At 46.3% G+C, this 13,030-nt stretch overlaps 1 protein-coding gene across 8 annotated transcripts in view; it reads right to left on the bottom strand.

The window, feature by feature from the left end:
- The window catches only part of LOC138616004 (sorbin and SH3 domain-containing protein 1), a 40,644-nt gene that overhangs the window by 3,603 nt on the left and 24,011 nt on the right, over positions 1-13,030 (bottom strand). For 6 of the 8 annotated variants that reach the window (XM_069689951.1, XM_069689946.1, XM_069689952.1 and 3 more), the window contains 11 exons: positions 10,909-10,958; positions 8,726-8,904; positions 5,287-6,747; positions 4,024-4,088; positions 3,664-3,834; positions 3,000-3,046; positions 2,528-2,642; positions 2,207-2,332; positions 1,918-2,112; positions 1,140-1,664; positions 405-500 (listed from right to left, as the gene is read on the bottom strand). In XM_069689951.1, the coding sequence (XP_069546052.1) occupies positions 405-500; positions 1,140-1,664; positions 1,918-2,112; positions 2,207-2,332; positions 2,528-2,642; positions 3,000-3,046; positions 3,664-3,834; positions 4,024-4,088; positions 5,287-6,747; positions 8,726-8,904; positions 10,909-10,958 (3,030 nt within the window). The remainder of the gene's footprint in view (positions 1-404; positions 501-1,139; positions 1,665-1,917; positions 2,113-2,206; positions 2,333-2,527; positions 2,643-2,999; positions 3,047-3,663; positions 3,835-4,023; positions 4,089-5,286; positions 6,748-8,725; positions 8,905-10,908; positions 10,959-13,030) is intronic. The other 2 variants (XM_069689953.1, XM_069689954.1) reach the window with 2 other exon arrangements.

Here is a 13,030-nt window from a genome sequence, read left to right as displayed (position 1 = left end):
ACAATCCTTATGATGCTTTTATAGGATATGTTACTTCATGTTAATTAGTGAGTTTAAGAGGTGCTAGTTGACTTCTATTAGCTTCGTACAAAACAAGGATAATTGTTTCCAATTTTACAGTTTTTATGCTAAGCTAAGCCAACTGCTCCAGCTTCATACTGATCAGAAAGACATGAGAGTGATATTGACTTTCTTATTTAACATTCAGCAAGAAAGCAAATTGTATGTTCCCCAAAATGTCAAACTCCTAAAGAACTGTTCATGTAGCACAACCATAGAAGACATGAGAGTTAAAGTTGATGTGAGTTAAATGGATCTTTGAAGGTGATGTGTTTAAAATGTTGAACAGATGATGAAGTTATTATTTTTGTAAATCTTTAGTAGGAGATTTTCCACCATCTTACCGCAAATGAGTTAACGTTGTTGTTATCATGGATGTCAAACAGCATCACTGGGCTTCTGGAGCTCCGTCCGTGAAGGTCAGCCTCGTTCTTCACAAACTGTAACACGGAAACAACATGTCAGCTGGCACACTTTAAAATGAAAGCCTGTCTTGGAGACTGCACCACATCCTGTCCGGCTGAAAGTATTATCATACTTCAGGGGCCGACAGGTTGAGTTTCCCTGTAGGTGGAAGTTTTAACCTCGTAGCCGCTTTTGAAACAGAGGCCAACATGTGAAACCTATAAATACTGACCAATAAATATGTCACTGTCCTAAATAAACTTCCAACCTCCAGCAGCAGCTAAGATGTCACGCCTCTACACGGAACAACAACAGCATGCTGAATTTGATGAAAACAGAGTAACTTGAAATCTCAGGCACAATACCTCCTTTTACAATCCCTGGAAATCTGAAACTAAATATACACTGTAAAACATTCGCATGTTAGTAGAGCACACACCAACATGCAGACTTGCAGCTACAAGCAATGTGACCAGTTTAATTACTCTGACTTTACTGAGCCAGCAGACCCATTCGGAGCTAAAATCAACATCAGGCTGAATCTATAAGTTAGTTCCACACAGAAATGTCTGCTTCAATGCTTCACAACATCTATTTCAGGGAATCAAACTGTGGCCAACAGCCCATGTTCCAGAGTGAGCCTGATGCAACACCACACACCATGCAGAAGATACCTCTGCAGGGCTATTTCGCCTGCTGCCCGGGGCTGCGCGGCCCCCTCTGTCCCCCTCTGCGCCTTCCCCCTCTGTCAACTCCTTCTCCCCCCTCAGCCAGCCCTCCAGCACCGGCCCGCCGCAAGGGCTCACGCTGCGAGACAGATGTGGGGAGGGAGGGGAGAGCAGGAAGTCCTTCCCTTGAGGTGGGGTGAACGTGAGGAAGGGGGTGGCCGAGCTGGGCCTGGGCGGGTAAGGGGGAGGCAGAGGCGAGGCCGACGGGGAGGCCATAGGGGAGACGCAGTACGGGCTGCCGGTGATGGGAGGAACAGGGCTGGCGGAGTAGGGCGGGGGCAGGTACTCGCCGCAGCGGTAAGACACGGTGGGTAGAGGTGGCAGGGGAGGGGTGGGGGCGGCAGGAGGACTCCCGCCTCCCACGGTCAGGGAGATCCACTCGGAGGAGATGGCGTGGACCTCAGGGGACACGGAGCGGCGAGGGGAGCGAGGGAGGGGCATGGGGGAGGTGGTCAGACGATTACGATACAGCTTTTTAGCGCAACAGGAGCGTGGGAGGAGAGAAGACGATGGAGGCAGACAGAGAAAGAGGGGATAAAGGAGAGGAAGAGGAAATGAAGGATGAGACAATTTCACTACAGAACAAATTAAAAGGTGGAAGTGAATGTGAACAGAATGGACTGAACTTAGGAGGACTTCTGAGACACCACTGCAGTCTGAGATAATATGACTGTGGATCAACCTGATAGTGGCTTTACCCTCCACTCAATCTATGTGACCTCACCTGAGGAGAAGCGTTGGTGCTGCGCTGTGGCGACTGGCTGACGGGAGGGTCGGGGTACTCCACCCCGTTCTTGACGCGGGGTCGTCTGTTCACTTCTACGTAGGTGACGGGGAAGATGCCTTGGCGGTTGGTGCCTGAGACTTTGCCTTCATACCAGTTCTCATCGACTCTGCGAATCAGCGTGATCCTCTCTCCCTGCGCACGGGCAGGTTCAGAACATTAGTAATAAACATGGTGAACAACTTTCAGCATTAAAGTATTTGTATTTTGGTTGATTCCCACTGCACACCTTTCTGAAGGACATTTCCACCACTGTGTCCCCAGCGAAGTTGAAGCGGGCGACGGCCTCTCCGTATTCCAGTACCTGAACCGGAGCACTTTTCTTTGGCTGTGCTTTCTCCGTCGGGGGGAGGAGCTGTGCAAGAAGACAAAAATCAAAACTAACTGACCAAGATAGCATCTTTAAAACGCTTCAAAAGGTAGTTACAGATGCACTACATTGCGACTTTGAGTCACTGTCAAAAAAAAAACGGGAATTACACTTGAGCATAATCATTAATGGCCTTGAATTCTTATTTGGAGTAAAAGCAGGCAAACAGAACCAACATACCTCCACGTAGCTGCGAGGGAAAATCCCCACTCTGCCATGATGTTCGCCTTCAAACCAGTTCTGATCCACTTGTCGGATGATGTACACAATGTCTCCCTTCTGAAATGGTAGTTCCCTACGAAAAGTATGTTTTACGGTGAATAGTGTAATAGATAATTAGCTCGGAGGCTCAGATGGGTGGGACACACGTCATCTTTTCTAGTAGCAGTTATGTATCATTGCAGCTATTCTGCAGCTCTCAACAGTAATTTCCTGCGATTGTCAGAGATTTTTTTGGCACCACTTCATCAGAAGTTGGCAACACCACCACAGTCAAAACAAATGGCTGTAAATATTTTAGCAAGGTTTACTCTGATAATCTTAAAATGATAAATGGCATGCATCTATACAACGCCTTTTTACTTTGGTGGTTTACAGTTTACATACATTGGGGTTCTGTGTTTGCATACAAATTCTGATATATTCCACTTACTTTAGAGTTTCTGCTCTGAAGTCAAAGCGAGCCATCGCTGGAGTTTTCTGTGGAGATATCAAAAATAAAAAAAAATTCTGGCTACCACTCCATTCAGTAGGTATTATTCTTGGCATTGTACTAAGTCAGTAAAGGTTTTCTTTAAGACTAAATGCTCTGCTTTGTTCCTTTTTGCCCACTATTCTCTCTGTTATTTTTCCATTCATGCGTATTTTTCTGGAATTTGTGGTGAGCTGTAAATCTGTGTCGTCTGTCCTTTCAGTGCCCTCTCTGTACATAAATATTCTTGAAATGACAGGAATAACCTGCTTGTGACTGGCTGGGGAACTTGACCTCTGGAGCATACTCAGTTGGTCGTTACTGTGTGCTGTTTACTAAGACTGTGCGGCTCAGAAAGCCGGCACACCTTAGTAAACACAACAAGTGACACTACATCCAGATATAAAAAGGGGCTGGTGTGATCTGGACCTGAAGTTAAAATGTAAATGGTACAAACTTGCCTCCTGTTTTTCTATCACAGCACTCGCTCTTAATTTTTGACCCGGAGGAGAGAGCCACCGGGCTTGTCACCCCCACAGGCCGACTCACACAAACTGACAAAGCACCTGCCGTCTCTCTTCCTGCTTACACAAGGATAAGACGTGCACGCGGCCCCGTGTTGTACCTCAATGCCTGATTTCCTCTTCTCTGCGTTATCTGTGATGTTGAGCAGGTCTCCGAAGCGCTCGTTGGTGATGAACTGGTGGTGTGTCGGGACAATGCTTGTGTGTCGCCTCGACGCCGTGTCGGCCTCTTCCTGTTCCCGTTTCAGCCGTCGCTGCTCCTCCAAGATTTTCTGCCAGGAAACCAGACTGAGCTGTTTGTCCCCTCCAAATATGGGTCTCCTCTACTCTTACATTCATGGCACACACTCTTTATAATTTATAATATATTTTACTCATCCATAACAGCTCTCTCTCCAAAAATATTACCTATTGTGAGAGATTATACATACATTTTTGGCATACATTTTAAGAAAATGTACCTCTTTGTCTCCATGACGCCTCCTCAGTACGTCATCCTGGCTTTCTCCGTGAGCTGGAGACGAGTCTGAAACAGAAACAGAGAGGAGGTTATGCTGTGAAGCATTTTCCCCTACAACCTGAAGGCAAACTAACAAAAAAAAAAGAGATAAAGAGAACAAAACTTATCAAACAGAAGGTGATGATATTGCAGTCAACTCCTTAAATTCCAGTAAACGGAAACATAAAAAAAATATACAATAAATATAATCATGCATGCTTTAAACGAACACCATCAGTTTTGCACTACCAAAACAAACTGCACACACATCCAAAAAAAGCCAAATGTAATCTTGCATGCACAGAGGAACCAACACAGAATGACCCAGTATGTGTTCATGAAAAAACAAATGGGAAACCTACTTTACCTTGGCCAAAAAAAAACACACACATTACATCATGGTTTATGTTGATCAACCAACCAGCATCTTTTTTTTTTTTTTTTACTTGATCATTACTTAATTTGCTACCCATAGATGTTTCATTCTGTGTCCCCGCAGCGAGGGGCCACAAGAAACAGCTATTAAAGTTTCAGGTTTGTGTCTGATGCTCCGAGTACCGTCTGTTGCATAAAATAAGTCAAAGCAGGAAACATCCCGTCTGACTACAGGAGATGAAAGATGGCAGATGTGAACAGTCCCAAAAAACGGAAAGAATACACACCAAAAAAAAACAGACACGGTAAGACATCAGTTTGAGGAAGCGTATGCAATGTTATAGCACAACGTCCTGCTTAAACATTACAGGTGAATTCTGGGAACGTAGCTTTTTATAGCCGTTTAATTGGAAGGCATTCAAAGTTACTGCCTGGATATTATTACATCGTAATAATGTAATAAAATACAAACTGTTGCTTGTATCGATGTAATGCTTACGCAGCCTCTAGCACTCATGCATACAACTCAAATCTGATGTCCAGGGAATATATATATATATATATACGTTACCAAAAGCCTCCTGAACCTCCTACAGTCACTGAGGGGTTTTGATGCGTTTGTGGGACCATACACATTGACAGTGAAATGGAGGAGGAGCAAACAGCACACTCAGAATGAGATGAGAGGATTCCCTGTCACTTTGTAAACACACCACACAGACTAGAGATGGAAGAGGTGGTTGCATTTGCTTTGTGGAGAGAAGAGACACAAGGTGGAGAGAAGAGTCGAGGTAAATGAGTGACCACAGAGGGAGGAGGGTGACGGTGGTGAAGGGATGGAGATAGCCACCTCTGCGGTGAGCTGCCAGCGGCTGCAGTAGGTTCCCGTTGGCGTCCAAGCCCTGCCCGTTACTCAGGTGGTCAGTGTCGCTCCCCTCCCCGTTACTCAGCCGCTCCAGAACCTCCAGGGAGGAGAGGCGCTGGGGGATTAGAGGTCTGAGCTCAGGGGACAGGCTGCAGGGCCTGTGGGTGCCCGTCGTCACCTTGGTGGCTAACAGCGTCCTCCGAGTCTGGTGGGACTGCAGGTTCTTCCGTAACCTGAAGGGGGTGGGGCCCATGAGGAAGAGGCTCCCTGGCAGCATCTTCTTCTCAGAAGGTGGAGGCCTTTCCTGTTGGGTGGTGGCCTGCTGCCTCTCATGCCGGAGGATGGTGGTGAAGCGGGTGTAGGAGGCCGGGCAGGAGCCTTTACATTTGCTGGGTTTGAGGAGGAGCTGATGGTTCAGGTGGTGCAGGTGGTGGAGGTGGTGGTGGAGGTGGTTGTGTTGTGGAGGGGATGCTGTAAGCAGCGCTGAGGGACTCCTTGATCCACTGACATGTTGGTGGATCAGTTCAGGGGAACTTTTACTAAAGATCTGCTCGACTTCGGCCTCGGTGTTACAGGGGGACTCGGTCCGGACGTCCTGTCCGTCCGACGAGCAGGAAGCAGCCTCCTCCACTGTCACACTGTCCGGTGACAAGGCCTCCTCCCCAGAGCTTTTGCCCTCTGCCTCCACTAGGGAGCAGACATCTGTATGTGTGGTGTTGGCTACCAGAAGGGACTCCGCTGACACTGCAGACGCCATGTAGAGGAGGGCAGGACTGTGGTTGGGGCTGTGGCTGTGGTTGGAGTTCAGGGTGGGGAGGGAGGAGGAGCGGCTGGGAGCTGAGCTGGACCGCTGGATGATCATTTCAAACTCGTTGACCCGTGATGACACGGCATCCCGTGGAATGTTCCCCCCTTCGTCCGCCTCTGACCTCTCGCCCTCGTCGGCCTTTGCCTTGTCAAAAAGAGAAGCCAGGCTGCGGACGCTGCCGTGGGGGCTGCAGCCGGCCGAGCTGGGCCGCTGGATGTGATGCATGGTCCTGTACAGGCTGGAAAACTCTGATGCGCTCCTCCTAATTGCAGGGGAATCATTCCCGAGACCGTCAGCGTACTCAGCGCCACAGCTGGAATTAGAGTCTGAATGATGCCCACTCTCTCTTTCCACTGCTCCGGCACAGTCTGTGTCACACTGCCCGGTGTAGAGATCCTCACAGCTGTGCGCCCTCGGGTGCCTGACAGTTCTAGTCCTGCTCTCCTGTATGTCGCCACCGGGTGGCAGCAGTTTGGGCTTGAATTTAGAGGGCAGGATTTGGGGTATGCAAGCTTTGGCAGCAGAGAGGGGCTTCTTACTCTTACACTGGTTACCTATTGCATTACTGGCAAGAACCGATCGACTATTTACAGAGGAGCAGGGTGAAATTATATAGCCATTCCCACCTTTATAATCCACTGGCAAGCATGCAGGACAACAGAATAAACAACATATTAGATTACAATGGTCACAGGTTTACACACATACACACTAAAACAGTCGGGCACATTTCTAAAATAAAGACCAAGTTCAATCAAAAGTAGATGAGAAGAGGAAGCAGACTTGATGCATAGTGCATCAAGTTATAGATGACTGTTCCGATAACAGCATGTATCTGCAGTGAGGAGTTATGCTTTGTAAAAATGGAACCAGAGGAAATGTAGTGTCTAACATAATCCTGCATTATTAAAACCACTGTAAACAGCAATATAACAAGTAAAACAAAAAGTAATAAAACAGTAAAACACCATGAAATGTTATGTGATGTTGGACATTATTTACAACCTTAAACTATTCAAATTTTCTGTTGTCTATTTTTATTCACGTTAGGAGTAACATCTTCTCCCGCTGCTTTAACCTCAGACATACATTTCCTCCACTTTAAGCAATTAAACAGACGGCTGCAGTGATTAATGGCTGCTGGCACTGCTGTTAATAAACTGCTGCGCTCCACGGCTGTAAATAAAAAAATATATCCTTAGTCAACCTGCCCGGTAAAACACGCCTGTCAGACCCTCTGAGATACACTCATGTCCGTTCCTGGCTGCAGCTCGTGCTTGTGATTGCACTACAGATGGTACTGGGAAATGACACAACACTTTCACATGCTGTGAGGCACTTCTGTAGCATGAGTGACCAATCTGTCACGTTCATTATCTGCCAGAAAGAAAACACACACACACACTGAAGAAATCGACTTGATATTATATCCACGGCGTATGGCAAGTGAAGAGTTACTGTTCTGGCCACTAAATAAAGCCCCGGAGGAGGCTCAGAGATTAATACAGATATTTTTTTGATTTCATGAGCACAAGACAGAAACACATGACGAAGTGTTTTTGTTTTTTTCTTTGGGCTTGTCTACTCTTTACCTTCTGTGTCATGATGAGTAAGCAACTCTAATGATGAAGGTGGTGCCTCTGGCAGGGAGGAGCATTCGTGTCAGGTGACTGCACGGCTCCACATTTCAAATGGTCAAAAATGTAAACAGCTATCTATATATGTCTTTGCTGTAAAAGTACTGACATGGATGATTCTTCTTTTACATTTTTCATGTCTAAAATGATAGCCATTATCATGGAAAATATTAGAAACTTCAACTCTGGGTGGGCAGTTTCTTATCTGACATCTGTTGTGCGTCTTCCCACATGTAATGAAAAGTTACGGGTCACACTGTCCCTTCCTTCCTCTTCCTTACATCTCCTCCCCCAGTGTTTCTCTCCCCGGCCATGTGCGCAAGCATTCCAGCCTCTGACCTCACACTGACAGCTGACTTCCTCATGCCTGCCCTCCCTCTGTGTCCCTCTTGTTTATCTCTACCCTGTCTGGCCTGGGTTGTAAAGAGCAGAGCTCTGTTTATCTCGCCTGTACCTTCCCATCCATCCACTCTCTGGCTCTCCGCTCCCTGGCACTGGAACACTCTGGAGTCTTGCCCTAAGCCTGCCTAGCGACTGGCGACTCACAACTGGAGCATGGGGGGAGGGGGGGGGTGTAGAAAAATCCCCAAGGTTAGCTTCCATCGACTTAACAAGACCACCTCGCTCCCGCCATGAGTTTTCCAAAGCAGATGGCCAGCAAGCGTTTGATAAAAACATCCATGGCATCAATAATAAATCAAAAACTGTTGGAGGGGAATGAATGCTGTGAGGTGATTGGCCGATGCTGTGAGGTCTGGGAGCAAAGAAAATGTGTGACTTCCAACAGAAAGGTAAACGGAAACACATATGTAACCCTGTCTGACAATTTGACCGGTCCAACATCAGTGTCTGTAACTCTAACTCGTAGGTTCTGTCTCAGCAGGAAGAGTGTTTAACGTGCTGCTGTCCTGTCTACCACATCCACACACACCTTTTGGCCATTTTACTGGCCACATATGTAAAGTGGCTGGTATCCTACCTTTAGAGGAGGAGGAGCTGCCTTGGCGCTTGTTTAGAGCACGTAGACCTTGTAAGGGAATGTCGCCGCCCTCCAGGACGGTCTTGTAAACATGGCGGTCGCATTCTGGAGCCGTAGGCTCGCTAGGGGATGATCCTCTGTCCTGCTCCACCTCGCTGTGTCCAGACTTGCTCGAGGAGCTAGACAGAAAATAAGAGGAAGGCAGACAGCTAATTAAACAGTAAAATTCATTCAGTGGAGTTGTGCTACATGTTTTTTGCAATAAACAGAGGCACACAAATTGGGTAATGAGCTGTCATCTGGTTCTTATTTAGCATATCTTGGGGTAATTCTTGTCTTTGCAGACTTGGGGGAGACAAAATAATCAGAGACAGAAAAAAAAAGCCAAACTCGGGTAGGAAAGTGCAAAGTTTGGAGGCCGATGTTGAGAGCAGGCACCGACTACAACAGATATCTCGGCATTCCAGAGGCCAGCAGGACAGATCTCTATAAATATTCCCTGAACATTCCCACATGGTGCATCAGCCGCTGCCACGCACCTGCACAACTCTCAGGTTTACTCTCTTTCACATGCTGTCATGTGTTACTCACGCTGCTCCTCTATTAGTAACAAACAGGGTCATTAAACAGACAGCGTCTAGGCTGGAATAAAAATACACCCAAACCCTTTTCACTAGTGTGGGAAGAGAGAGGGATAGCGTATATTTTCCAAAATGTGTTCAACATCTGCGGTGTTGCCAAGACAGAGTTTTACACACTTGCACACATGTATGGATACATTACTGTCTGTGTTCACTACCTGAACAAGAAGCTCTTTCATAGCTGCTAGAAAAACACATGTGCACTGCTGACTGCTGAGATCCATTAAAATGATTTTGGCTCAAGGTTACTCACAAAAATTCACATAAATGCTTTACGGGAAATGTACAGTACAGTACAGTACAGGAGCCACGCAGGATTTCAGATCCTCTCCTGGGAAGGTTCTAGTGAAATCAAATGCCAGTATAATGGCTGAGAGAGCAGTGCTCACTGCAGTTTAAGAGTAATGATTATCTGAGTATCTAGACTGAATTAAGGTCATTTAAATGGCAATTACTGAGCATTTATTTACTACTGCATCAAACAGACAGCTCTTGTTTTGAGGTCATACAAACAACTTGTGATCATTTACATCAACCTTCCACACTGCAGTGATACCTGCTTGCTACTTTAGCTGTCTGTTTGTAAGAGAGAGACAATCATGCACACCCAGTGAGTGTGCAGCTGAAAATACACATTTACTGAGCACTTCATTCATCTAAAGACAGTAGACATGCACAGAAGGTTTTTGGATTTTTCAATCAAACATGATCTTTACAAGGAAGTTCTTCAAAGGTCTCCAATTTCAACCAACAAAAAAAACATCCTGCCATAAACATATGTGCCTTTGAGGGAAGTCAGTTTATGAGTTGAGGTTTCCTTTGAAAACCTTTGGGTATGTGAACCTCCACCACCCTTTCATCAGCAACGTCTTCCTTTCAAATTAACAGCGAATCAACACATTAAAATGATGGATTAGAAATGTCTTTTTAAATGCTTGGCCATGATGACATAATGATTGTAGCAGATGGGGAGCTCTCAGCAGAAATGGAGGGAGAAGTTTATTTTCTCTGGACTGTTACTTTGGCTCAGTCACAAATAAATACACAAGATGACAATCTCATAAGACAAAAACCTAAAAGACCAAGGGGCTTGCTGAGCTTTGTTTTAATACAAGCACGCTTCATCTTTCATAACCCGCTTGCTGGTCACAGATCTGTACACACACATTCAGGGGGAGATAACGGTTTTTAAGTTATGCAGCAGCTGGGCGAGTTCCCTCTATCCCAGTGACATCCAGGTTGCTGTCTTTAAATAAATCAACACATAGCAGCCATGTCTCCAAGCTACAACCACCCACCCTCTGAAAAAATTAAATACAGACAGAGGACACACTGTTCTGGAAGCTTTTTGCCTTATTAACAGGATCTCCTCAGGAAGCAGGAGTCCCCCTGCTGTAGGCGGGCGAGCCCTACAGGGTGGAGAAAAGCGCTCACTGACATTTATCCCCAGAGCAAGCTTTAAAAAATCATCTACATCCTGGAAGGAGGATGCAAAGATTTAAAGCACAAGTATTGAAATAAGAAGGGGAGGCATGGACTTACTATTGCTGCAGGTCGGACGCTGTTTCCAGGGGGCTGAAAGAGGGGGCACTCTGCAACAAACCAAACAAAGAAGTCATTGATAGATCCACAGGAAGGTCTCCTCCAGCTAGAACAGAGGCAGGGGCATTAGCCAGAGCCAGACTCTCTCTTCTCTTCCTCTCTGCCGTTCAGGCGCTGCTCTGGGTTTCTGTCTGGAGCACCCGGGTTTCTGAGCTTCTCTGGACTCGGCTTGGCATGGAGGAGTAAAGCGTGTGTTTTGGCCCGCATGCAAGTTGGAGAAAACAAGCGGCAGTAAAGAGAGTGGAAGGGTGGGAGGGACGGGGTGGGTGGGCGTGCATCGGTCAGGGGGCGCCCATGCGGGGAGGGGGCTGTCACAGGCTCAGCCAATGGGCTGCTGTCTCCCTGTGAAGCCATCTCTTTTGTCTGGTATTGAGTCACTCTCATTACCACCCGACCAGACCGGGGGGACAATTAACCAGCTGGTGGTGCGAGGAGGCCGAATTACACACATACACATACACATACACAGACGCGCGCGCACGCACACACACACACACACACACACACACACACACACACACACACACACACACACACACACACACACACACACACACACACACACACACACACACACACACACACCTGTCAAAATCGATACAAATGCTGACTGACAAAGTAAATACAGAAAAACATATTCAGTGTAGAAACAGATAATTATAACAATGTATTAAAGACAAAGAGGAAAAATATGAAGACAATAAAAAGATAGACTGCGAGCCCAAAGTGAAAGGATAAGTGTTTAAAGGACTACAAGTGTAGTTGTTATTTAGTAGCATAACACAGGGGGCATCATTCATTCACCGTGGCAGCACCAGCATTTTGAATGGTTTAGAGCCAACTAATTTTAGCCCACTGTTTCTGTTGCTTTCCGCTTTTCGGACGTCACGGCAAGTAAAAATAACAGACGTGACACGGGCACTATGAATAAGAGCACAAGTGTTGTTTGCAAATACGATTGCACAATCCCCATCCCAGCCAGCCGGGCCCTGCTGTTAATACCACATCCACTTCCCCACGGCACGGCCAGGCCTCCGCTTCCCACACCGATGACCAGACAAGGAGCATTTCTGAACAGCTCATTTGCCACAACATGCCTTTCCACTTAGTTGCCAGGGCAGAGTGATCATTAATAACCTCTCAGAATAGGTGCCTATCTTTATAAGAGCAGAACATCAGGCTGGCAGGTCTATAGTTTGATCTATTTATAAAGCCAAATGTTCCATGTCAACTCAGAGAACACATCAGTGTCATTGAATAATCTGCGGCTCTTCCTTGGTCCGCCACGTCTTGTGCACCCCTCAAATCTGATAGCAGCCGGGGGAAGATAGTGTCCTCTGACACCCCTGGATAATTGGGCTTACAAGCATGCAGCATCAGTGGAAAGTAAACAGGAAACAAGCATGGGAGGCTTATCTAGAGCAAAGGAATGGAATCTTAATCTGGTTATTTACAAGATGCCTGATTAGAGTCAGTTTATGTGAACTTTTTTACATTAACGGGTGAAACTGTTCAATTTGTAACTAATCTTAAAAATTATTCTGTGATAGTCATGTCAACTTTTTTTAATCCGGTTTATTAAAAAAAGGCAGCAAATAGAAAATAGGAATGAAAGCGTAAAGGAGAGACCCTATGACCGGTTTGATGTATGCGGTACTGTCACACATAAAGGATGAAACAACCTGCTTAACGGAACAGTGTGTAGGATTTAGTGACATCTAGCAGTGAGATTTCAGATTGCAACTAACTGACCATATTTGGACAAGCTGGGGAGGAGGAAGCGATGGATCTGACTCGATCTCCAGGGACACTACGCTCCGCCCCCCTCTTGCAGAACTGTGATTGCACTACAAGCCTGTCAATCAAATATACCTCTTTTTGAGGCCTAATATCTAATTATCAATGGAAGTATTTTCGGATGGACCGCCAGAAAACTAATAAGAAGGAGTGGCTTTAGCAAATGACACCATAATGACTCATGGACAAAAAAATTGACTGACTTTGTATTTCATGAGAGAAGTTCAATGGGAGTCTACGGCGCCAGGGCCTTTCTGGAGCCAAC

The sequence above is a fragment of the Brachyistius frenatus genome, unplaced genomic scaffold (assembly GCF_029030835.1).
Source record: "Brachyistius frenatus isolate BFR_SWC_R1_liver_20210118 unplaced genomic scaffold, ASM2903083v1 Contig_8, whole genome shotgun sequence".
Taxonomy (NCBI): domain Eukaryota; kingdom Metazoa; phylum Chordata; class Actinopteri; family Embiotocidae; genus Brachyistius; species Brachyistius frenatus.
This window is presented reverse-complemented; position numbering and strand designations above follow the sequence as displayed.